The sequence below is a fragment of the Myripristis murdjan genome, chromosome 21 (assembly GCF_902150065.1).
Source record: "Myripristis murdjan chromosome 21, fMyrMur1.1, whole genome shotgun sequence".
Classification (NCBI taxonomy): Eukaryota; Metazoa; Chordata; class Actinopteri; order Holocentriformes; family Holocentridae; genus Myripristis; species Myripristis murdjan.
Window position 1 is genome coordinate 5,185,231 of NC_044000.1, and position 24,768 is coordinate 5,209,998.

At 41.0% G+C, this 24,768-nt stretch overlaps 1 protein-coding gene across 1 annotated transcript in view; it reads right to left on the reverse strand.

The window, feature by feature from the left end:
- The window catches only part of enox1 (ecto-NOX disulfide-thiol exchanger 1), a 121,449-nt gene that overhangs the window by 14,564 nt on the left and 82,117 nt on the right, over positions 1-24,768 (reverse strand). The window contains exons 6-12 of the mRNA XM_030080116.1: positions 24,536-24,686; positions 23,571-23,777; positions 22,789-23,022; positions 13,064-13,276; positions 7,692-7,798; positions 5,388-5,505; positions 2,729-2,985 (exon numbers count right to left, since the gene is read on the reverse strand). Coding sequence (XP_029935976.1) covers positions 2,729-2,985; positions 5,388-5,505; positions 7,692-7,798; positions 13,064-13,276; positions 22,789-23,022; positions 23,571-23,777; positions 24,536-24,686 — 1,287 coding nt within the window. The remainder of the gene's footprint in view (positions 1-2,728; positions 2,986-5,387; positions 5,506-7,691; positions 7,799-13,063; positions 13,277-22,788; positions 23,023-23,570; positions 23,778-24,535; positions 24,687-24,768) is intronic.

Genomic DNA, 24,768 nt, shown 5'->3' on the forward strand with positions numbered 1-24,768 from the left:
TTGAAATATGTAACTGACGAAAAGAGATGATTTCTAGGGATTTAATCAATGGCTGCAGTGGGTCTTTAAATTATCAGTGCAGCACATTACTCCTCACAACATTAGCAAACAAGATTAGATAAAGAGTCTCTTTATCAAAGTTGTACTTACAATTAAAAAAAAAATGAGCAGTTAAGGGGAAGAATAAGGAGCTACAGCTGTCAGGGACTCTGTTCGCTCCTGAAATCCTGCCAGTGATTTCACCAAATTATTCATCACCTCATTTGGCCAAAAAATTAGCTTCAATGCACAGCCATAGAAAGGAATGGGTCTGCCCTACTAGTTCTTGTATGGGTGTGCCTTTTGCAGAATCATGATAAAATAATGAGTCTGTCTGGGAGATTGAAAAGTGCTGGAGAAGATGCAGCTGTCTCGCAGTCACGGCATCAAGCTGGAAAATCAAGGCTTGACTGACAGAGAGATATTGTGTGACAGCTTGATCATCAAGCCATAAAAAATTTAAATAAATAAATAAAAATGAAAAGAATAATGATGAAAAAAAAAATCATGATACTTTTCTAAATGACACATTTCTTGGTGGCTTTCTCCCCCTCCTCTTCACATCTTCCCCTTTTCTAGGTTATCATTTTTTTAATGACAGTTTTTATGATGGCGTCAGTAAGTTAGCACAAATAGGGCTGGTTCAGTCATAGTCCTCAATAATAATGACTTGGGTATTGTTTTAATTTATTTACAAAAAATAAAAAAAGTTTATTGTTTATTATTTATTGTTCATAAATGTTATATTTCATAAATTAAAAAAACAACAACATAAAAAGGCAAACATTTATTTTGGTAAGGCACATTTATCTCTTTGGTTATGTCACACTCTCAGCTCTCTGCTCTGCATGAACAAAACCAACAGCAGGTGACAAATGACAAGTGACACTCGTGTGATGTTCTCTCACACTGTTAGAAGTCAAGTAAGCAACACTTTTAAAAGAGCCCAGCGGGGTGGAGTTCGTCTCTCATGTGCCGCGTTCCATCAGCGCCATCACGGCGGATAGAAGAGGACAGCGAGTCAAGGCGGATCAGACTAACTCAGAGCAAACCGGCTCCGCGCTCATGACAACAATGAACTTGTGCACCGTGACACGACTTTTTGTGAGGCCGAGCGTTACACAGAGGAGCTCTGAGTTGGCACTGCAGCTTTGTATTTGGTTTAACCTTCAGCCGACTGAACTGTTCGGTCTGTTTCGGCAAAAAGCTGCTTTACATGCGGACAGTGGGTGCACAGTTTGAAATGAAGATTGTGTTCAAGGGCATCTTGGTAATGGCTACTGAGGACGACGTTACTCATTTAGCCTACCCGCGTTTAGGTTATTTCTGCTGTTTAAATTGTTCATATTTCTATTTTTTCTATATTCCTTGTTTATAGTGTTTATATTGCTTGCTACTGTTTATAATGTAAATTTGCTTCATATTCTGCTATCCACTTTGCTACTGTAATGCTTGAAATTTCCCCACTGTGGGACTAATAAAGGAATATCTTATCTTATCTTATCTTATCTTACCCACCTTTTTTCTGCCAGTCTATTGGATTCAAACTGAGGAGGTTGAAGATCCACTATCTTAAACTGCAGTGAAATGAGGACCGTTTAGACTCAACTGGCAAAAAAATGTGGAATACACTCAAAATTTGGTTGAGTTGACATGATTCTCATTGTCTGCTTGAATCGCTGATAACATACAGTATATGCTTGTTTCATGTTTTTGTCAGTTGAGTCTTAACAACCCAAACCTCAATCACCTTTAAAAACTTCTCCAAACTAGGCATCTTTTATTCTGACCTTTGACCTTCTGTCTACACTAACACAGCATATTCAGCCAGCAATAACAGCTATTTTCAAATCCACAGCCCAAAGTTGATAAACTGTATTGCGTTAGTGTTACGGGAGGAACTTTGAAACTGATTGTAAAGCGATCACATTCAGGTGGTCGCCGACAATGTCGTGTTCTCAGCTGCTTTTAAAAGCAGTTCAGCTCCACTGTTTGTCCTGACAAAGATGTCTGGCATGCCTTTGTCTGTTTTAGTTCTTGATTTTGACATCTTGGTGGCACTTCACGCATTCAGCTGAGATACAGCTGCCCTCCAAGAGCCCAGCAGGCAATGATCACACTCCCATACATGACAGAAACATCATATAGGTCATGCGTCGGGGGTGTATGCAGGCACAACACAGTAAATGTCACATTCTGTGTATTTTTGAGCATATCAGTGCGGACGGGAAACTTTTCAAGGAATAGTCTACTGTAGTGTGGACAGAAAGAAGAGGAGGACAGCGTCAGTCACTGAAGCCCTGCTCTAACATCTAGGCTTCCACCTCCCCTGGAGATGGTGTGTGTTGGAATGTATCCAAAGTAAATGGGTACCATGTCTAAACACATCTAGTACAACAGCCGTCAAATCTGAAAACATACACTTTGATATGGTTTTCAGTCCGCAAGTAAAAATATTTTGAAGAATCTGAATACATATTTGAGATATCAGCTGAAAAATTTATATCATGGAGGAGGAGAGAGAACCAAGTAGAACCAAGGGTAGATCAAACGTAAACTGGAAAGGAAAGAGCAAAAAGAGTACAGTAGTCATGAATAAAACTGTCGGAGGTAAAATCTGCTGAGGACTGCAGCGCGGCACACGAGGAGAGACAGCAAGAGAAGGAGAGCTTACAGTGGAGCGGCCTACCTGCTGCATGTTGTGCATGCTCTGCTGCAGCAGCTGGATCTGGGCCTCGGGGTTGTGCGCGTGTGCGTGCGAGTTTGCCGGCGCGTGTGTAAGGTGTGTGTGCGCCGGCGTCTGGCTGTGTGTGTGCTCGTCGTCTGGGCGGCTGGCCTTGCTTTGCTCCTTCCTCAGCAGCTCCACCTCGTTCCTGTAGGCGTCCAGCTGCCAGCGCAGAGAGTCATTCTCCTCCCTCAGGGACACCTGGCTCTGATCACACACTCCTGGAGAGGAGGAGAGGGAGGGAAACGTTAAAGGGATAGGTCACCCATTCTGAAAAAAAAAAAAAAAATAAATAAATAAATAACTAAATTAAAAAAATCACTTCCCCATGGTCAGTGATATTGCTCCCAAATAAAGAGCAGATTTTCACTGCTTAATAATAGGTGATGGAGACATTAAAGGGATGTTTCACTCATTTTGAAAAATGTGATACTATTTCCCTCCCCCCTCCAGCTGTTCTGTAGGACAGTAATGGTGCTATCTTCCTCTCATTGTTACTGAGTGCTGGATACTGGCTGGATGCTCCAAATGCCAACTGTTAGCCTCCTGCCATTGAGCTGGACTTCCCCCCAGCTAACATTCTGAAATATAACTGCCATAATCCACTCAACAAAGGTTTAATATCTCTTTACATGTGTCCTGAAACTAAAATGCACACCCAATTATCAAGTGCAGATGGGTGATAGTTTTGCTCACATTACAGTTTAAAGCTGTGTTTTTACTGTTACCAACATCAGAAAGATCTGGTAAATTCTGCACCTCCTGTATCACTCCACCAGAGAAGTAGCAGACACCACAGAGACAGAAGTAGACTGCTTGAATGTGAAGTAGCTACGTGAGGATAGCTACATTGTGGCTCACTTATTGGCTAGCTTCTTTTCCTCTGCTTCCCTATATTGCAGATGTTACCTTTCAAGCACCTGCCAGCCAATATAAGACTGCACAAGAAAATAGTTCTAGTTCTAAATTGTTTTTTTTTTTTTTTTTTTTTCTTCGGTTGCAGTCAACTTGTTTACTCCATTTTGGGCTGTTTGTTCCATCATGGAAAAAAACACCAAGATACTCCATCTTCAAGGGAAAAAATACTGATGTATTTATTCCTCAAGCATATAGGTGACAAACAGACCATTGGGTCTTCATGACGATTAATAATATCACATTTCCAAAGTGGGTGAACTATTCCTTTAAGTCTCCTCAGGACTGTACAATAAGATCAAATATTTATGTACAGTTTGTGTGACATTTGAGCTCTGCGTCAGCACTGGAGTGTAGGTTACAACTATCATTTCACTGTCTTTATTCAAGGCGGCTGTTTGCACTGACAGATCTTAAAAAAGTACATTTATGTATGTATGTGTGTGTGTGTGTGTGTGTGTGTGTGTGTGTGTATGTGTGTTTGCCTGAAATCCCTGACTCCAGGCCTTTCTCCATAGCCTGGCTGAGCAAAGCGACATCATTTGTAACCAGAAGTAGACTCTCACTGGATGTTGGAAACACACTGCATCACTCTCACATCTAATTTTCATGATTCAATGTGTCACCGAGACAAAGAGACCTTACGGGCGGAGAGTTCCTCTGCCTCATGTTCCACTATAGTGTGGCCCGAGATGGATGTGCTGCAGCCGTAGTGACAGTGCACCGTGAATACGGGGCGTCAGAAAACAGTAATTATGTTATCAACTCAAGCTGGCTCTCAGAAAAAAAAAAAAAATGTTATTTTTTATTTGAAGAGGTCTTTCACAAAGCTTTTAGAAAGAGCTGTGCTTTATTTGTCCAGGCTTTGAGCACAGACTGTAGCAAAGCCTCAATTTTGAAAATCTGATCAGTTGGACACTGCTGCTCATGACGTGCTGCTGAATCTCTGTGCACCGTGTTAAAAGTCACCGGGACATAAGATTAATGATCTAGCAGCTGGCACATGCAGAGCCTTCACATGACAGATGTCTCCGAAATGTCGTTTTGAACTTCACACCTGACTGAAAAAAGTGTCTCTACAGTCTGTGTGCAAAACTGGTGTGAGAAGGTGGTGTGTATTAATGAATACGTTAGTGAGCAATTGAATAATTAAAGCAAAACTGAACGTGTTGGGTTGTATAGTTGCCTGGGTGTGATATGAGTCCACATGGTGGTGAAAAACCCTCATTAGCTGCTCTGTGCTCCTCTGGGCTGCATCTACAATACTGGATTTCTACCTCTCCATTCAGCTCAATGGCAAAACAGCTCTCAAAATAACACTTTAAGCACACAAACAAACATGAACAAAGCGGATTATGCCAATAAGAAAAACAAGAGAATTTTTTTTTTTTTTTCATGTAATTATAATTATTGGTGAAAGTACTATCAGGTCATTTCTTCCTAATGCGAGGTTATTATGCAAACGTTTCCTGCAGATGATACCTGCTGGATCTTCTTTCCAATTCAAATAAGAAAATAACAAGCTGAGACATTTAATTTCCTCAAAAATGGGTACTGGGGCTTGTTGATGGAAGTGAATGGAGAGATAGAAATCCAGTGTTGTGGATGAGCAGCCCAGGAGAGCACACAGCAGCTAATGAGGAGATTTCACCACCATGTGGACTCATGTTAACACCCAGGGAAATATATACAACTCAGTCTGTCATACCATTCTCCTCCATGCGCATCTTCTTACACGGACTTTCATCTGAGTCATCATCTGACATCTCCATCTCCTCCTCCCGACGAATGCCCATGATCTCTTCACTGTGGGCATTCCTCAGCTCCTGCAACGTCACAGCCACAACACACACAGAATGCAAGGAGCCCTCAGCACCACGGCGTTGCATGCAAAGATCATGAGCTGCTAAGATATTCCTCCTGGGAGAAGTATTGCACCTCTTCTCACCACAATGCATGATGCAGTGAGTCTGTAACAGTTTGGGGCCGGTAGTGGCTTTCTGCAAATGATTTGAGTGACCAAGTGGCAATTCTACTTTAATGGATTGACTATTTATTGAATAGCCCTTCTAGTGGTGTGTTTTTTCCAGTGAATCGGGTTGGCCTAAACAGTCCTACTTAATATTCATCATGGTTAACCACTCCACCCGCTCAGGCAAGTCCAGCTGTATGCTGAATCAGAGTCCAGGCATTAAGGCATTGATGCTTTGATGTGTTAGTTGATGCACATCAGTTGATGCTCTGAATTTGATGTTTCTACCGTATGAAAATATTCAGGAGTAGCATCAATGGGATCTGCACTTCACTACTACATTGGGTGACATTAAATATTGTCATTGACCGATTGCCTGCCACTAGCTAAACTGCCTTCTTAGTCACTTTGTCACCTTTGCTGGTCATTTTGCCTCACAGCAGTTCTAGAAACGTATGAAAACAGCTGCTTTGAGCATTTGGTGACCTCCAGAATCAAACCAACTTAGAAGCCAGATGGTTTTGATGCATCACCTGATATTTTTACTGTGCGTTCCTTGGCTAATTGAAAATGCACGTCTGATGCTACCATTGCCAGTCGCAGCTGTGCTAGAGGCCATATTCAAGTTTGTCCAGTGCCCACTTTACAACACTCGTGTTAAAGCATCATTCCCAGGGCTCTTGTGCAGTGACGAGGCCATGCAGTGCAGCACATGAGTTTAAAAAGAGTTATAAGAGGGAAGAAATCAGACTGCCCTGATTCTCAGTTCACGACATGAGCACTGAGCCTCACTTAAAGGAGCCAACTATTTTTGGCTCGAGGGCTAAGTGCCCTCCTGGCCACTGGCAAACATGTTACTTCGTATTTTCCAATAAAATGTGTTAGCCTGTGTTTCGAGAGAATATTTGCACTCCTAAATCTCAAGTTGCCAATCCGTTCCTTGTTGCCGTGAATCTATTGCTTTAAAAAATGCTCACGTCACTGCCTTAATCTCCGCGCTCTGCAATCTCCCCAGTTGCTCAGATAAAGTTAATATGCTTAAAGATGCTCCAGTTGTGGGAGAAGGAAAGCTTTGTTATCGGCGAGCAGAAGCAGAAAGCCTGAGCCCGCCTGCCGCATTATCTCTCATCAATTCTTCAGAAGCCTGTGGGATAATCAGATCTCTTTATGGCTGCCATATTCATTATCTCTCCATTTCCCAATTGTGATTTCACACTACATTTCTGAGAGAATAATGCTCATTTTGACAGAGGAAAATACACTTTCTCATACACTTAGCAAAATGAATGTTTTGACTATAGGGATGTGCCTACATGTACACTTACCAAGAATGCTATGGGGTTTCACAGTGGTACTGGAGCATGCTATCTGATTGCACTAGATGTAACAATGCCAATCACTGCCTCTTACCTCTGCTTGGACTGAAAATGTAATATGTTGAGACACTGATTTGGGTCAGATGAAGGTAAAGTAATAGTCTTGTCATATTATATTGGTTGTAGGACACCTGGTTGCTTAAAAAAATAGGGTGCTGCCACTTTTAAATTAGTATACATGGACGACCCTGTGTTGTTGCTGTATTTATGCCCCCAAGTGCTAACTGAAGTGAGGACAGGCAAATCTCTGCATTTTTCATAGCACTCTCGTGTTCACACTCGTTATCTAGACTTGACTCTGGATGAATAACTGTCTTAGTCTTAACCCTGGAAACCACTGTTGCCATAGCAGCACCTCACACTGTCGAGGAGGCGTCAGGTCTTGCTTTACATCTGGGCTGGAGGGAAAAGGAAAGTCTACAGACTTAGACGATCAGAAGCCAGTGTCTGTCTGTCTGTCTGTGAGGGCGCAGCATCCAGAAAAACAACAAGGGTACTGAACATAGCACTCTTGTATCAATTCCTACAAGACTGTCTGTCAACCTTCTCCTGGGGACTCAAAAAAAAAAAAAAAAAAATGACAACAGCAAAAAAAAAAAAAAAAAAAAAGAGAGCAGTGGGTTGGGGAGGGAGGAAAAAAAAGTGAAAGTAAAAGTATACCAACCTCGCACTGCTTGCGCCAAATGTCTATGTTCTTGCGCTGTGCTTTTGAGAAATGGTCCCATGCCTTTTGCCTGGTGGCGGCGGTGAAAACGGCGGTGATCTGCTCGACTTTGGGTTGAACGGGGAGGAGGAGGGAGGATCAAGACAAAACAAGCCATTTATGCAGCTTGGTAGCACTGACTGAGGCTCATACAGCGGACAGAGGAGAGACCAAAGACATACATTGACCACAGGCTAGGTGAAAGCAGCGGGGTGGACCTACTCTTGTGGACATTTCTTTCATATTAAAACAAGAGTTTACTCCAAACTTAGGTTTAAAAAATGATGTCATTATTTACTGACCCCCATGTAACTGGAAAGTTCTTACAACCACCAAACACACAGTGGCATAGCTATTTGGGCCTTCGCTCAAACAAGTAAACAGGGTCTGGTTAGGTAAGAGTTACAAAAACAGCATCAAATCCTGCCATCATTTTTCTCAAAACAGAATCCCTAACCGAAGGATTTTAGATGTAAATTCTGTATTTACCTGTTATTTAAGGTGTAGAAACAGTAACTTGCAGAAATCAAAGGAAATGGGCTGCTCCTGGTTCCATTTCACCAGCCAATACTAGCTGTGTACTACTGTCCTAGTGTCCACCAGCCACAAACTCCTCTACTGGCAACCAAGTTGTACAGCTGTTGGACAAAAGAAGCTACTCTTTCCCTTCCTGTTGGACTCAATTGTGTAGACACAAACCACTTATGCTGCACTGGAGATTTACTCAAAATAAGAATTCCTGTGCCTTTTTGTAAGTCTGACCATATATCCCCCTTTGTCTTCATTTTGCTGGGAGAGGACTTGGATGGAAAAGCAGGGCTTGCTCAATGTTGCCTCTTTTCGACCAAAATATTTCCGCTTCTTGAACCAGTTCCATTTGGGATTCTTGGAAACAAGGTGCTAATTCGTAAACTGGCCTGCAAATGCACCAGTTTGGAGTGGAACCACTGTGACCAAGGTGTCTCCAAGTCTCTGGTCCACTGATTCCAGCACTGCTGTGTTTGAATTTAACCCCAGACTGCTGGTTTGCTGCTCTGCGACCTGGCACGCCATTAAGGGGTTCATAAGATTCCCCCATATTACTCAAGTGCCACTTTTTGCTCTGCCCTTTTTGGAGTCTATGTAATCCTTCATCTTTTATTTTATTTTTTTTAAATTTCTTGATAATTGCTGCTGGATTGTAACAAACTCAGTCTGCACATTCTTTGATTTCTGTGTCATCCCAAAGCTTTCCTTGTTGAATAATACACACTCACTCTTGTTGTCATCGTTCCCACTTCAGGTCCTACTATGTTTTGGTTCCAGCTGGGAAGCAACGTTTCATGTTCCAACCAATTTATTACTGGTCAAAATGCTCAGAACGGTTCAAAATTAGGTTTGCAAACTGGAACAGAAGTAGTTTCGTTGTGTGCCTATGTGTGTTGGTGGTCAAATTAATTTCTGTGGAGCTTCAGCTGACATGGGGGTGAGTAGATTGTGACCGAATGTGCATTGTTCTCTTAAAGAAGGGTCCACAAAATGCTGCATAAACCGATCATTTATATCTGTTTAGCTAAATAACTGAATAAATAAAGCACATATCATTATTGTAAATCATTGAGATGTCTGGTCTGGAGCTGAGCAATGTGCTTCTGAAAGGCACACAATATGCATAGAATTTATAGGGCTGTGCATGCAATGAAGAGGTATTGCAATTTGATGAGGGGTGAGTTAAGGCAGGGAATGGATGGGAACCACTGACCAACAGGGTATTAGTTAGTAAATAGCTTCAGAAATGTTGGCATAGAGAATAAATCAGACTAAATAAGCAATATCTTACAGAGAATCATAAGAATTCACAAAACCAGTGGTACTGGCTTAAAGCCCCAACAGAAACCTGGACAGAAAATCATAGGTCAACTAAACCGCACTTGTGTCATGTAATGAACTGGTCTCTCTCCTGGCCAGTGCTCTTCAGTACTTACATCTCATGACCTGCAGGTTCAGTTCCTTCAGGACTGACAAAGGCAACATTCATCTGGAATGGATGGCTATTTCTGCAGGTTTCTACAGTGTTACATTCTCAGAGATATTACACTGTCTGTTCTGCTCCCAAAATGAGGACTAGTCAATATTCACCTTGATGGTAAGATACAGCCTATGCTACAGAAATGAAGCATTCCTCTATGTGCATTTTAGATCAGAATTCATTTAAATCTACACCTGAAGCTGTAAAACCTCAGTAAGAAAAGCCATACATTCCATGGAAAATGCTGCCTTTTAAAGTATTACTGTGTTTTGCTTTCTTAGAAATATTTGCTGTCAATGAAACTGGAAAAAAGCCCAGTAGTGACATCTCTTTTACCTGCCAAACTGAATGAACTTAAAACACAATCCACCCATTTCAAACAACATCCGTTTGGTTCCCCTTGCTTGCATTAGCCTTTTTTTCTGATGGAGCAAGAGGATCAACAGATAGATTTTAGAAATAAAACAAAAATAAAAACAAAATTCCACTTTTTGGTAAAAGATTGTGCATGATTGTTTTATGGGTTGCTGACTGTGAGAGAGAGAGAAAGAGAGAGAGACTGTGAGAGAGAACGAGACAAAGACAGACAGACAGAGAGAGAGAGAGAGAGAGAGGATATGTGTTGCCTACCTGAAAGTGAGGTAAAGAGAAGGTAGAGCCTCTGCTTCTCTACAGCATTATAGCTCAATGGGGAACCAGTGTGTAGTATTATAATAGTACTGTACTTACCCCTGCTAGAGTCCTCTGTCCCTGTGGTCCAATCATTGTCACCCTCCCTCCCAGCAGACTTTCTATTTGTATTGTGAAGGCTTTGCCCATTTAGAAAACACATTGTGTTTGTTGCCATGCAAAGTGTACTGAAACTGCAGAACATCTTCTTTATGTGAATGATTTCCCAGTTTGCAGTTTAGACTGATAATGAGTGATAATGGATGGGGCACAGTTACCCAGTGAGCAGATTCCAGCAGTTGCTGTCAGTAGTTATTTGTTGTCATCTTAAACATCGCTGCAAAATGGTCAGTGGGCTGTACCATTTTTAAATACATGTGCTACTGACCTCATCGCCACCTCAAAGTGAGTTGAAGATAATGGAGCTGATCGTGAGACGGATGGGAAAGCGTTGTCATGGAGACTGGGCTAAGATCCTTGCAGAGTAAATGACTTGGATCGAGCCAGCCTTTAAAGTGGATGTGGTGAAAATGGCTTCATGGTCTTGCACCACTGTAATCTGTGACTGCACCATAGCCTGCAGTAGTGTCATGTGCTATATAGGTTTATGGAGTCATACTGTACGGTCTGGTGAGAGCAGAGCTCTCAGTAGAGATCAGACCATCATATGGGGCCAAAATAAGCCATTTAGTAAAAAACAGATATCACTCTATCAGTGTCATCGACCTCCAATATGATGGATATGATGCAAATAATGCACATTTAATTAATAACACACTGGTTTGTCATAACTATTGTTATTAATATTTTTTTTTATTAGAGGAACAGTGCACCCATCACACCCAAAATATGATATTATTTCCCTTCCCCCCAGCTGTTCTGCAGGACAGTAGTGATGCTATCTTCCTCTCATTGTTACTGAGTGCTGGATACTGGCTGGATGCTCCACATGCTAACTGTTAGCCTCCTGCCATTCAGGTGGACTTCCCCCCAGCTAGCACTCTGAAAAATAACGACCTTAATCCACTCAAAGAAGGTTTAACACCACTTTACATGTGTCATTCCAAAACTAAAATGCACATACAGCTACTGAGTGCACATGGACAACAGTTTTGAATTTTTGTCAAAATGGGTGAATTGTCCGTGTATAATGCTTCATCAGTGGCTTTTACATGCAGCCAATAGCCTTCAAAAAAACATATCAGTCCAAATTTTGTCTACCAAAATCAGCTGAAACAGTTTATGTCATCAGTGTTGGTTTTGCTGACTCCTTCTTACAGTGCATTATTTGTAAAGTATTAGAGGTGAGCTGCCCACTGTGCAGCAGAATAAACTGGTGTTCCATCACAGGAGCAGTGCTTCACTGTAAGCAGTGCAGTAAATGTGCAGTGTCACTGAGTGGCAGTCAAGATACAGACCTACGCTGAAGCATCAGTGCAGCCAGAGATGACCTGAACGTCAGTGGCACAGGAAAGAGTAGTGTACTGTTGCAGTCTCTGCAAAATTGATATCCTATACAACACATTAGCATACATTTATGTAACATAACACCATGCATACACACTGCAAGCAATTTGATCTACTAATCACCAAACGTATTCATTCTTTTCCAACTGGGCGTGGCACATTTAAAGACTTTAAAGACATCCATCATCATCTGCCAGCAACATTTCTGTGCTTTCTCGTTTCCCTCACGATGTGATTTACTTTCACACATGCAATAGTTGAAACTGGGAAGTGCAACATGGAGGACAAGTAGAGTATAGACATTCAAAACTTCCCAGTTCTCAGCAACTTTTGATTGAAAGACTGAAAGGATAAGGCAAAAATGTCTGAAATGCAATGCTTGGAGGACAGCCATATTCATTGGCCAGACTGATAATAAGCTCTCACATCATTTTAATGTTGGGGTGTATTTTCCATTAATTTAACATATTTTACCTCCCATCCATGAAGCTTCATGGGAGCACTGATAATAATACTAACAGTAATGATACAACTACTACGACTGCCACTACTACGGCTTAAACCACTACTACCACTATTACCAGTACTACTACTACTACTACTACTACTACTATGACTACTATGACTACTACTACTACTAATAATAATAATTATAAGAATTTTATTTGTATAGTGCTGTTCAAGACACTCAAGATGCATTGTGGACAGTGCATGAGGCAAAAAACAGTTTGACTGTTCAGCATTGCTGGCAGCTAAATGTTAAACTAAATGTAAATGTAAACATGGCCATGATGCCACGGCCATGATGTTCTCTTGAGTCTCTTGCAACGAACCAGTGCATTATCAAAACTCCTGGGAAGCTGTCTTGAAATGTACCAAATGGCCAGAGTGCTGATTTGCTGAGGTATGGCCATTCTATTCAACTGACTTCTGTGGTGACAAACTAGCAGAAGATGACAAGTGGAGAAAATTTTCCTTCAGTAAGAACCAAATTTCATGGCAGTTATGTGGATTGCCATGTCCACTCATCCCACCCTCTTTCTCCAACTGAGTGATTCATCAATCAAGTTGCTTGCAGTCTGTACAAGAATCAGGGTATGGGTGGAAGTTACCTGAATGCCTGAACAGACACAGCATCATTCCCACATGGAGTCTGGCTGGAAAATAATATTCATTAGAGGCTCCTTACACTGTGTTAGTATAGCCAGCAGGGCGTTCTTGAAGGTTTCTTTGGCCAGCTCCATCTCCTCTTCGTGCTGGGCCTTTTCGCTCATCAGCCGGCGTACGTGGCTGTTGGCTGACTGGATCATGGAGTAGAAGTGATTGGCTGTCCGTCGGTTGACTTCGCCCCGGTCGATCCAGGTGAAAAGCACTGTTATGGCGTCAGTAAACTTGTGGTCATCTGTGGAAATCAGTAAAGAGGTATAAAATGTTTACACAGGAAAATAGCTATAGTGCAGTTTTTACTGGTCCATCATAATAATGACAATGATGTATCTGCTGAGGGCTGAAAAGACTGCTGATCAGTACCTAGGACCCAAAGATTATTTTGCCAAACCTCACTTCCCTGATGATGCTCTCTGTTTTGGAAATTCAAGAAGTTGTATTATCATAGTGTTTTGCATAATGATAGGGCTCTGTCTGTTTCCTAAATCTTCAGTCAATCCAGTTTGGACATTCAATTCAATGATTTGACTACTAACACTGAAATACAAACACTATAAGTCACAGTGTGTCCGTGCTCCGGTGCTCTGTCTCTCACACATTTCTGTTTGTCACTTTGCTCATGAAGGTGCACTGAAGGTGAGAAACAGGGCACATTTGAATGCTCGATTTAAACAACCAGTGCAGGGGGTCTATGATAGATGATTTGAGCTGTCGACTGTCAGGGGATGGCCCTATATGGTGATATAGGCTATAAGCTCTTCAGTTATTTCTTGTGGATGTGTGCTCTAATTAGTCAGCTTACTCATCCCGGTGTGACTTAAACATAGACAGCATCTTAAATACAGGCCACCATAAGGTGTTAATCTCCTTTTAAGATACGATTACACTTTGATAATGCCCAAGATAATTGATGTTAAAGCAGCTTATTTTAATACAATCCAGAAAAAGTAATATAGAAATATATATTAAAATAAATAAATAAATAAATAAACAAAGTAGTAAATGATTGGTGATGAAGAAGTAAATAACTGAAAATATGAAAAAGGTATGGATTGCAGCATTAACAGGCTATGCAAAAGAACAGCTGTAGAAGCTGCTATAATGTGTGATAATGTATGATTTCTGAAAGTGAAAAGTGAATACAGTTGTCCCTCGCTATAACGCGGTTCACCTTTCGCAGCCTCGCAGTTTCGCAGATTTTTTTTTGTGCAATTTTGCATTTTTTATTTATTTATTTATTTTTTTTTTTACTGGACTTATTTTTCTACGAAGGTTTGAACTTTGAGAGTGTTTAAACAAGAGAAAAGTGAGAAAATGTTAATGCCTGTCTGAGAAAAGTGTATAAAGTGTGTAGTGAGGGGTTTTACAGCCTTAAAACATCTAGAATAATTGTAAAAAATAAAGCTGACTACTTCACGGATTTTGCCTATTGCGGGTTATTTTTAGAATGTAACTCCCGCAATTAACGAGGGACCACTGTACACATATGTGCAAAATGCAAATGTACTACATTTGCATTTTCCTCATGAAATAAATGAGTAATTCAAAAAATATCAATGTATTGTTTAAAAAGTGGCAAATATCTTTATGCACATTAAATCAATGAGGATAAAGGACAGATGCCACATGGTGTGTGACGGCATCGCAGAGAGAATGCAAGGTTTTCACAGTGAGGGGAAACATTTTCAACACTTCAGCACACTGCAAGTGAGGACACAAGTGTTACTAATGGGTAAGTACGACTGCGTCATAGGTACAGCAAGAGGCAAAGACAAACTCCCTTTTCTGTCTCTCTCCACTCTCATGTGCAGCACACTCAGAATGAAACAGTCAAGACATTAAATGCACTGTATTTTCAAAAGTTGTTTAACTTTAAGCCATGCTGCACTCAAACAACAGAGTGACTTGGGAGGATTAAAATCATTCTCCAGGGGCATTCACTGTTCATGGGTCTATGAATTGCGCCACAGCCACTGAACACAAAAGGCCATTTTGATTTTCAACTTTTCAACCAAAACCGCAAGCTGCATTCAGCCTCGCTCATAAAAATTGCTGAGTCTCCCCGGGCCTCCGTCGAGTGCATTCTCTACATTTGAATAATAATTGAACAGTGCCACAGAGCCATGGACGATTGCAGAACAGAGTGAATTAGAAAGCATTTAATGAGCTCAATACCCACTGCAACACGACCTGTAAGAAGACACTTTTCCCCATACCGATAAAGCCCTATTCAGAGACTGCAGCAGATTACAGTCACATTACAGCAGGCACAATGAGCCGCGGCTGAACAGGGACAACTGAACGAATAATGGAAATTTATTTCCCAAGCCGTTTGGAGGTGAAGAATGAATTCAAAGAGGCTATTCAGAAAAAAAGGAGTTTGTTTATGTTAGATATTAGCGGATGGATATTAAATGGCACAGAGACTGCTGGGGTAGTGCTGAGTTTTGGGTTTTGTAGTTACAGCAGAGATGCAGATGCACACACTGACAAATGAAAGCCACATCCTGATGGTTCCCAGTGGAGTGAGAGGGGGCGAGGGGTGGGGGGTAATGTAATAATGAAGGCGATTGCTGTATTACCGAGCAGCGGATGCGAGAACCATTACACTGGGGATGTTTCAACGAATAAATTTGATAATGGGAAGCAGGAAGGCTCCAAACGTTGCATGACACAGAATGCAGAAATTATATAAATATCCCAAGCAGCAGAACAAGATTTTACGCAGAGAAATGGAAAGGAGGGCTGTGGGAAGAAAGGAATGAAGCATTCACACACACACACACGCACACACAGACACTTCTTGCCAGTATTTAATAGGAAAATCTAGGAATAGTGTGCCTCTGCAAATGAGTTGTGGTGGGAGAAGAGGAGACCAGTAATCCCACTAGTTAAATCACAGTGTGTGCTGTTATAATACTAAGGCACATTCTATTTTAGTCTAAATCTGTCCCATTTATCATATCCATGTGTTTTATCAATATACCAGTGAGAGGGATGCACTGAACTGGCAAAATATCCAGCATGTCAAAAAAAGAGTCTAGGATGGGTTGAACCATTGGAAATAAACAGTACTTGGTTTGATACTGCTATTTAATGTCAAATGTGATATTATTACTGTGGAAATGTTGGTGGAAATATTAAATCATATATTGATGATATGAATGAATGAATAAATAAATGGATAGGTATAGATAGATAAAATTAAAAAGGGGATTACTACCCAGAAAAAGTCTGAGACTATAATCACCCATATCGTGTCAAATTCATTACCACATCTAGAATAGCAAGACCGGGGAAAATAACAACTAATTATGAGAACAACAAACCTTTAATCTGATATTTTGAGGGTGACCCTCCAAAAGAAGCCTCAGTTTACAGGACTGTTTTCTGGGGAGGTATCTAAGGTGAAAAGGCCCATTGACAGTACCTGGGTCTTTCAGCTAGCTTGAAAGATTCACCACAGAGCACTTCAGCGGTGCATTCATTGCTCCAAAATAGCACAATGAACAGAACTTTTTCAGAACGACAATAGATCCCTTTTTTCTACTTGTAGCAAATCACAGTTCTGTGGCAGTTCTATAGAGAACCACCACCCTGACTAAAGAACGCCAGAAGAACCCTCCTTTTTTTCTCAGTATCACTCGACAGATATGGGTTTGAGTGCTGTGGAAGCGTATTGCATTCACTCGGAAAAAAAGAATAATCAGCCTGGTTTCTGAATAAATGATGTCTTCTGCCATACTTCTGAGGAAAAAGTCCTTCATTCTGAAACACAGTAATGATCTTGAGATCACGAACGCTCACGGAGCTGCTTTTCACGCAGGCGGATTATGGGTTTGTGAAGGGCATTTAAAGAATGTGTATAATTTTAGTTTAACTGGGTGACAATTGGTTGACTGTGAGTCACTGCGTAGCCAGCTTGAATACATTTCAGATACGTACCCTTATACGCATGAAGTATGCTATATTGGCTCAACTGATCCTGTTGATGCGCCTGTGTTCTGCCTGCCAGAACAACAAGAAGACTTCCGGCCCGTAGGCATCATTTCTACATATCTGCACAGCACTAAAATATCTACTAAAAAACCTTTGCACGAAAACAAGCAATGGTACAGTTGATATCATATGAATAGCAATTGATCTCATCATTTTGTAAAAAGTCCTCCTCTACATTTAAATAGAGATTTGCCATTTGTATCTTGTGCAGTAGCTTTGAAAGGTGAACTGTACATTGTCTGGTTAGTGGGTTTTCAGTATGTCTGCTGCATCATGTAATACAAACAGCCTTTATAGTTAAAACATACCACTTATTATGGTATTTATCATGATTATTAGAACACAAATCTTTGATATGTGTGCTTAACTGACAACTTACTGGTTGTGATGTAAATACAAATAATTTGGATACACTCCATATTTTTTATACATAGGGATTCTTGGATTTGGTCCTGGGTTCTAACAAACCCAGCCTTCACCAACTCTTCAATTTACTTTTTCTAGTCTCCCTCGCATCTATTCCTGAAGTTCAGATGTCGTCCAAATTGAAAGCAGTAGTTTTGTTTCTTTGGCAGACCGCTGCATGCTTTTCGGTTTCCCTGTCCTCTCCATCTTTCCCTGTAGAATAATCCACACCCACCCTTGTTATTGTGATTCCCACCTCAAGTCCTCCTATTTTTGGGTTCCAGCTTGGAACCAGCGTTTTGGGTTCTGAACCAATTTATTTTTGGTCAAATGCTCAGAACTATTCATAATTAGGTTTGCGAAATGGAATGAAACCGGCTTCTTGTTGGTTTAAAAGGTTTCCAAGATGTTAGTATTTCCTCACAACACAAACCGAGGTGAAAATAAAATTTGATAAAGTCAAAATATTGAGGCGCTTAATGGCTTTACTCCAGGAGCCTGGGTTTGATTCCTGCCATTTGCTGCATGTCATTCCCCCTCTCTCCCCTGCCTTTCCTCTCTCTATCACTGTGAAATAATGCAGAAATACCCCCCCCGCCCCAAATAATTATTTAAATCAAAATGCTACATCTTGTTGGCCTCCCATAAAATACATGTCTACAAGCACCCATACCCATCTCTGCCTGGAGATTATTATGAGGAGAGAATATTTATTCAGCAGCGGTCCCAATCCCTCCTCACCATGTGGTGTCACTGTATTTTCACAGTGCACAAGTCTGCTGAGTCTGTGAGGAGTATTTCAATCTGGACTAGCAACAGAGAGTGTTTGCGGCATCTTTGACCATTAAAAACCTGTTCTTCTTTTTTTTTTTTTTTTTTAATTGTTGATTGTGTTGCTGCATTTATTGCAATTTAACATTTCAGTTTATAGTGAATAATTTGTAATAAGCTTCCATCAGAAATCATCAATGACAGCAATTACAATAAACGAAATAAGTCCTATAACGGTGATATGCTACAGTCATGATGCCGTTCGTAATTTCCCCTCAGGGATCAATTAAGTATTTCCGATACTGATTCTGATTCAACTCTAATGCAGCTACACTGAATAGGTTTCAGTACATTACAAAATGAATCCTAGCCCTCCAGTGTTTTAATGGACACACTGTCAGTGGCAGACAAGCTAGGAGCTCCTAACCTGTCAGACAAGACTGGAGTATTTTTTAGTCGGGGGGAAAAAACAGCTACTGCAGAGACAAAAGAGGAAGGAGGGGAGGAAGCAGAGGAGAAGTGACCTTCACACTCTCCTCTCCACTCACCCATCCACACCTCTGCCAGTGATCTCTCTCTCTTTGTCTCTCTTCCCTCTGTCACTGGACATGAAAAGCCGATTTTAGACCCCCATGAAGAGAAAAGAAAAGAGAAAAAAGGAAGGGAAGAGAAAGGAGAGGAATGGATCACAAATGTGGTTATTATTACACACTGAATGTACAAGTGTACCTGTATGTGTTGAGTGTGCGTGACCATGCCAGTGTGTGAATTTGTGTGTGTATGCATGAGGTGTATGAAGAAATCCAAGCAAGAGGCAATAAATTACTAAGTAGCTGAGATAATAAAGAATATGAGACAATCCCATTCCTCTTACTGAGCTCATATCTAAATGTGACAAATTTTACAATCAGTTCAGCAGAGCGCTGGGGGACTATCTCATTGTTTTATTGCTTCACATGATTTTAGAATTAAAGTAGTGACACCGTGTGTTAAGCATGGGACCCAGCAGATGTCCAGTGGTGTTTCGATTCATGATTCACGGCTCATGGTTCACTAGTCGGTGATTCGATTTCCTTTAACTTAGCATTTAACATGCGCTGATTTAAAAAAAAAAAAAAACAAAAAAAAACTAAAACAACATCTTATGAAAGAATTATTTCATGAATTTTCTAAATTCTTTGTTATTCATGAAATGGGCAGTAATCGCTAATATTATCGGCGCCTATTCATGTGGTATCAGTGGACAGATGAATTGTTTTTGGCTGCGGTGTAATGCATTCAGCGCGGAGGTGGGACGTTCCAACTCAGAAGTCAGAACATCTGACAGCCAATAGAAAGCTCCATTAAAGTCTCTGATCCACTTGACTGGCGTGTGTGTGGAACGTGGGACGGAGCCAGAACTTCCAGCGGACCTCCACACAAACAGAGGGAGAACCCACCAGAAAAGGGACCTGAACCCAGGACCTACTTGCTGGGAGGTGACAGTGCCAGCTAAGTAGGTGGACTGGACTCTGGCTGATAAGCTCATTATTAAACGAAGCCACGTGACTGCCTGGACGTGCAAAGGAGGCTGTGGAGAAAGTGAAGACGATGGGCGATGGCCAGTTCCTCAGTGAAGTGGAACAATGGGTTCCATACCTGCAACACTGTTTCTACAAGACAACATTAAAATAGATAAGTTATGGGCTGCTGGTGCCTCAGCTGCTGGAGTGCAATGGAAGAACAGCCTATTTTCATTTACTGGGGTAACAGAGCATTTCACCTCTGTGCATTCTGGACTCAGACAAGGCTGCTGGGCCGCACGGAGAAACTGTGCTGCCGGTGCGTCTGCCCTGCTGTCACGCTCGTAAATTTCTCTGTGCCTCCGTTCCACATCTGGTGTGTCCACGGTTCGCAAGCTTTTTATGCAACTTGAGTGACCTTTGTATAAATCCTGCACACACAATAACATGTCATACACACAAGTTAATAACCGACTAATCCTAAGTCCCGCCAACCACTGTGGCGAGGTCGGACGAGTTTATGTGCTCAGCCACTGAGTCGGCGAAATTCAGCGGTGAACCACAAACTGGTACAGACCCTTTCTGGCATAAACGGCTCTAATATCATGAAGAAGTCACCAGAAAGTTCTTCAGTTCGCTGTGGAAGTGTATATACAGAATTTAAAGTTACACCAGTTTGATGCAGGTAGACTATACCGAGCCCCATCCCTCTCTGACATATAAGTTTTCCCCTGTTCAAAAACATTATATATTCAAAATTAAATTGAATTCCAAAAAAAAAAGTATCATACAATTATCACAAATCTCCTCTAGAAGAAAAAAAAAAATACCATGAAATTGCCCAAAAATCCCCTGCACACTAGATAGATAGATAGATAGATAGATAAGAGAGGGGGAGAGAGAGAGAGAGGGAGAGAGAGAGAGAGAGAGTGAAGGAAAAAAGCCCCAAATACCAAAAATTGCAAGAAAATTGACATTAAGTGGCCAGGGAATGACCAGGAAAATAACCATTACATATGTTTTTAAAAATACTGAAAAATGTATACGAAAATATAATTATTATAATTATATATTAAAAAATAGCAACATTTGTTTAAAAAATAAAAATAAAATAGAGTAAAATAAAATACAATTAAAAAGCACTCAAAAAATCAAAAAGAAACTGAATTTTGTTTAGAGGGTGAAATGAAACCTTTGAAAATACAAGCCCGTCCATGGCCTCCTGGGTTTCAAAGAGTTCATATTATTAATATTCATTAGTCTGTGTGGTCAGACACACAGCTGTTTCCAAAGGCATATCACTTAATCCTTTTTTTTTTTTATTTTGGTGTCTGGTCCTCCCTATTGTTCAGTCTCCTCCAGCGTTTCACACCATGGATTTTAAAAAAGCAACAGCATAAAGATCTGAAAACACCTCAACATATCGAGAAAATTCACTGAGGTCTACGGAGAAAGACGTTTTATTTGTCCCAGAGCAAAGTGTGCTAGGCTACGACTGGCTGCTTTGCATGTTTTTGCTCTACTGGACACCACTGACTACAATAATGACAACAATTCCAAAAACCAACAGTACAGTATGAATATTCAGCCATAACACCCTACAGCGAGGGGCAATGATATTAAAGTCAATGTTCAATAAATTTCAAGGTTGCATGACAACAAATGGGGATGATGAATGTCAATAATTGTGCAAGTTCCTGAACAATGGATTCATAAATATATTAGGTGTCTCAGCATGTGATCTGCAGGGCTGCACAACAGATTATGCAGCACACTCCACCCACACACACACACACACACACACACACACACACACACACACACACACACACACACACACACACACACACACACACACACACACACACAGTAGACTGACTGTAACAGATGTGTTGACAATCAAATTTGGAGCCGTGTTCACACTGACCTTCAGATCGGCTTTGGGAACCCGTACATGGTTTTAAATTAATATGTCTGCGCACGAGTTGTTGTCCATTTTTTCCCCCCTTTGTATCCACATCTGTGCATCTTCGGATTCTCATTCTGCTCATTATTCTCAACAGCAGCCGAAACACTGAGGCAAATCTCCGTTCACGATAAATCAGATAAAACAAAGACATCAACTGGCTTTTAAACCTCCCTAAACAACTGCATTGTCTGTGTGTTTAACAAAATTTGTACATTATGTGTGTACAATGCAAATAATTCATGTGCAACATCCATGAAGGGGATATAAATGGATTTATGAGCAGTGTGCAGGGCAGCTAAATCTGGTTATACATCTTACATGCAAGCGATGAAACATTTGCATAGACACTTTCTGTACACATGCATGGCCTATATAGACCTACTAATGTGAATATAATGCACATTTTGCACATGATGTTTACAGCAAGTTTGCATATTTGCTGTTCTTTGTATTCTAATATTTTTGTCATGTATTTTATATTGCATAGGTCTTGCTATTTGGGGGATTTTTCATTTGTTTTCATACTGAATGTATTGCATATTTTTATCTTTTTTTATATGCTTTTTATTCCTTCATTCATTGTGTTCCACAGATGTTATACATGCTGTAATTGAGGTATTTTCAACACATAACACATTCTGTGATCATCAGCTCGGTTACGCTAAATACCCCTCATTTGCTCCACTCTTATTTATATTCTAGTTTTCTTTTCTGGATTATTTTGCTGCTGCGATGACTCCGTTTCCCCACGAAAATCATTAAAGTTTCATTTCTGCGTCCATAAGAGATTAGTTTAGCTGCACAATAAAAATGACCAATTTATTTTAGTCAATTTATTATAGAATTGTTTCATCGAGTAAAATCAAAAGGGAAACTGATGCGTCCCTGTTTTGTCAGGATCAGGCAGTCACTGGACTATGCTGAGTGTTATGGTCACTAAGCTGGCGGGTGATGTGGTGGCTGGCGTCTTTCCCTCGGCTCCCCTCCATCACACATCTCAGTCACCTTGAGAGCTGAGACCACACAGGTAAAGTCTGCATTTTTTCCACTACCTAGACCATTTTCATGAGTCGCAACACCGTTTGTCAATTGTCCGCTCACCTTTCAATCTGTCAGCCAGCAGCCCTGCCTCGTGTTCGGAGTAGTGCATGATGGGAGGGGGCGATGGCGGTCTGAGACGGTCTTCCTGGATCTTGCGGCGGTGCCTTTCCTCTCTGGCCAGTAACCGCTGCTTACACTCCCACTCGTACAGGTCGTCTCTGGCCTGGGCGAAATCCACATGGATCTTCCCCGAATCTTTTTTGTCAGTGCTGGATCCAATACGCATCCTGTAACCTGGAGAGGGGATTAGAGAAAACACACTACAATTATCCAGGCTATACATTTGAGTTGGCGGTGGTCCAACTGAGGTGCAATTCAGCATATTGCAGAGTTGATTGGACAAGTTTAATATAACAAGTTAATATAACATCAGTTAGGAAATGCCTTACCGTACGTTTAACTTCTCAGATGGCCAGCGCTATCTGAATATAAGATGCTGCAGCGATGTTTGCTGTGATATTTGCCCCTAACATGTCTTGACCCACATACAAACATCAACATAAAATATCTTTTCATCTTGTCTTCTCCTGTGTTTTGTCAAATTCCGGCACGTGGGCACATTAACATTCCAGCCTCGTGCAGCAAATTATTCATATAGGTCAAAATCACATACTGTATGCCACCATGCGGATCATTAGCAAGTCAAAAGGACAGGCCGAACATTTGCAGATGCTAAAACAATGTTCTGATATCCAGGTTTTGCCTCGGTCTACAGGTCTGAAAAGGGTGCCTCTGTTTCTGTGTGTGTGTGTGTGTGTGTGTGTGTGTGTGTCAGTGCCCACCAGACAGATACAGGGCCTTGTCCACCATGAACTCCTCACTGAAGCGTATGTGGCAGAAGTTCTTCTTGCTCTTGCGGATGGCGGTGATCTCCCCGCACTGGTCGAACACCTCCCTGATGATTTCCTCGCTGGCGTTTTCCGGCAGACCTCCTACGAACACAGTCTTACAGCCGGGGGGCCGCTCCCGCGTGGAGGGAGGGGGCAGGTCTGAGGCACAACACACAGCAGCCATCATCAGTGCACTAAGCTCAATTATTCTGTTTCACTGCGATTTGAAACCCTGTGAAACCTGAGCGCATTCACTTGCATTCTTTCAAGAACGTTACTTATTTAAAATTAAGCTGGAAGAAAATGACCATCAAAAACCCCAAAAATTGTAAAAAAAAAAAAAAAAAAAAAAAAAAAAAAGAAAGAAAGAAAAAGAAAAAGAAAGAAAATTATAAGAAATAAAGTAAAACAAACAAACAAATAAAAAAAGACAGGAAAATTAGAAAAACAAGGTAAAGATTACAAGAAAATGACCACAAAATTGGGAAACACAACAACAGAAACTGATCATAACATCAGTAATTTAAAACGAATTAAAAAGGGCCTGAAAGTATATTTACAATTAGTATATTAATATATTTAATATTAAGTTACAAGATAATTACCTTCTAATTACTTGAAAAAAAGAAAAAAGACAGAAAATATGAAAATACAAGAAAATTAAAAAAATACATAAAACAATTCCAAATCAAAACCTGCCCACAGGCTCCTGGGATTCAAAGGGTTAAATTGGACCTGACGCAGTGAGCCAGGCAGCTCATGGAAGAAAAATGGCCACCATGACTGACCTGTTTCATTTTGTTGAGATGTTCAGGGCATCAAACTGAACACACACATCAGTTGTGGTGCTTTTATGCAAACGGAAAATATTTTAGCTAAACTGTAGAAATAGTGTCCACCTGGGTGATGGGTCTTACTGGGGTTCTGAGGGAAGAGGGTGCAGCTCTTGCAGTGGATGATCTCCTTGATGACAGGCATGTCAGGTGGTACAGGCGGTGGAGGGACCAGGCTGATGCCCGCCATCATGGGGTTGATGGGTGTGATGAGGCCCAGGCTTGGATCAAATCCCTGGATACACAGAGAGTCTGCAGGACGGACGGCGACAACAGTTAGGCTTTTTTATTACACATCAGCCAGTCAGTGCTAGGGA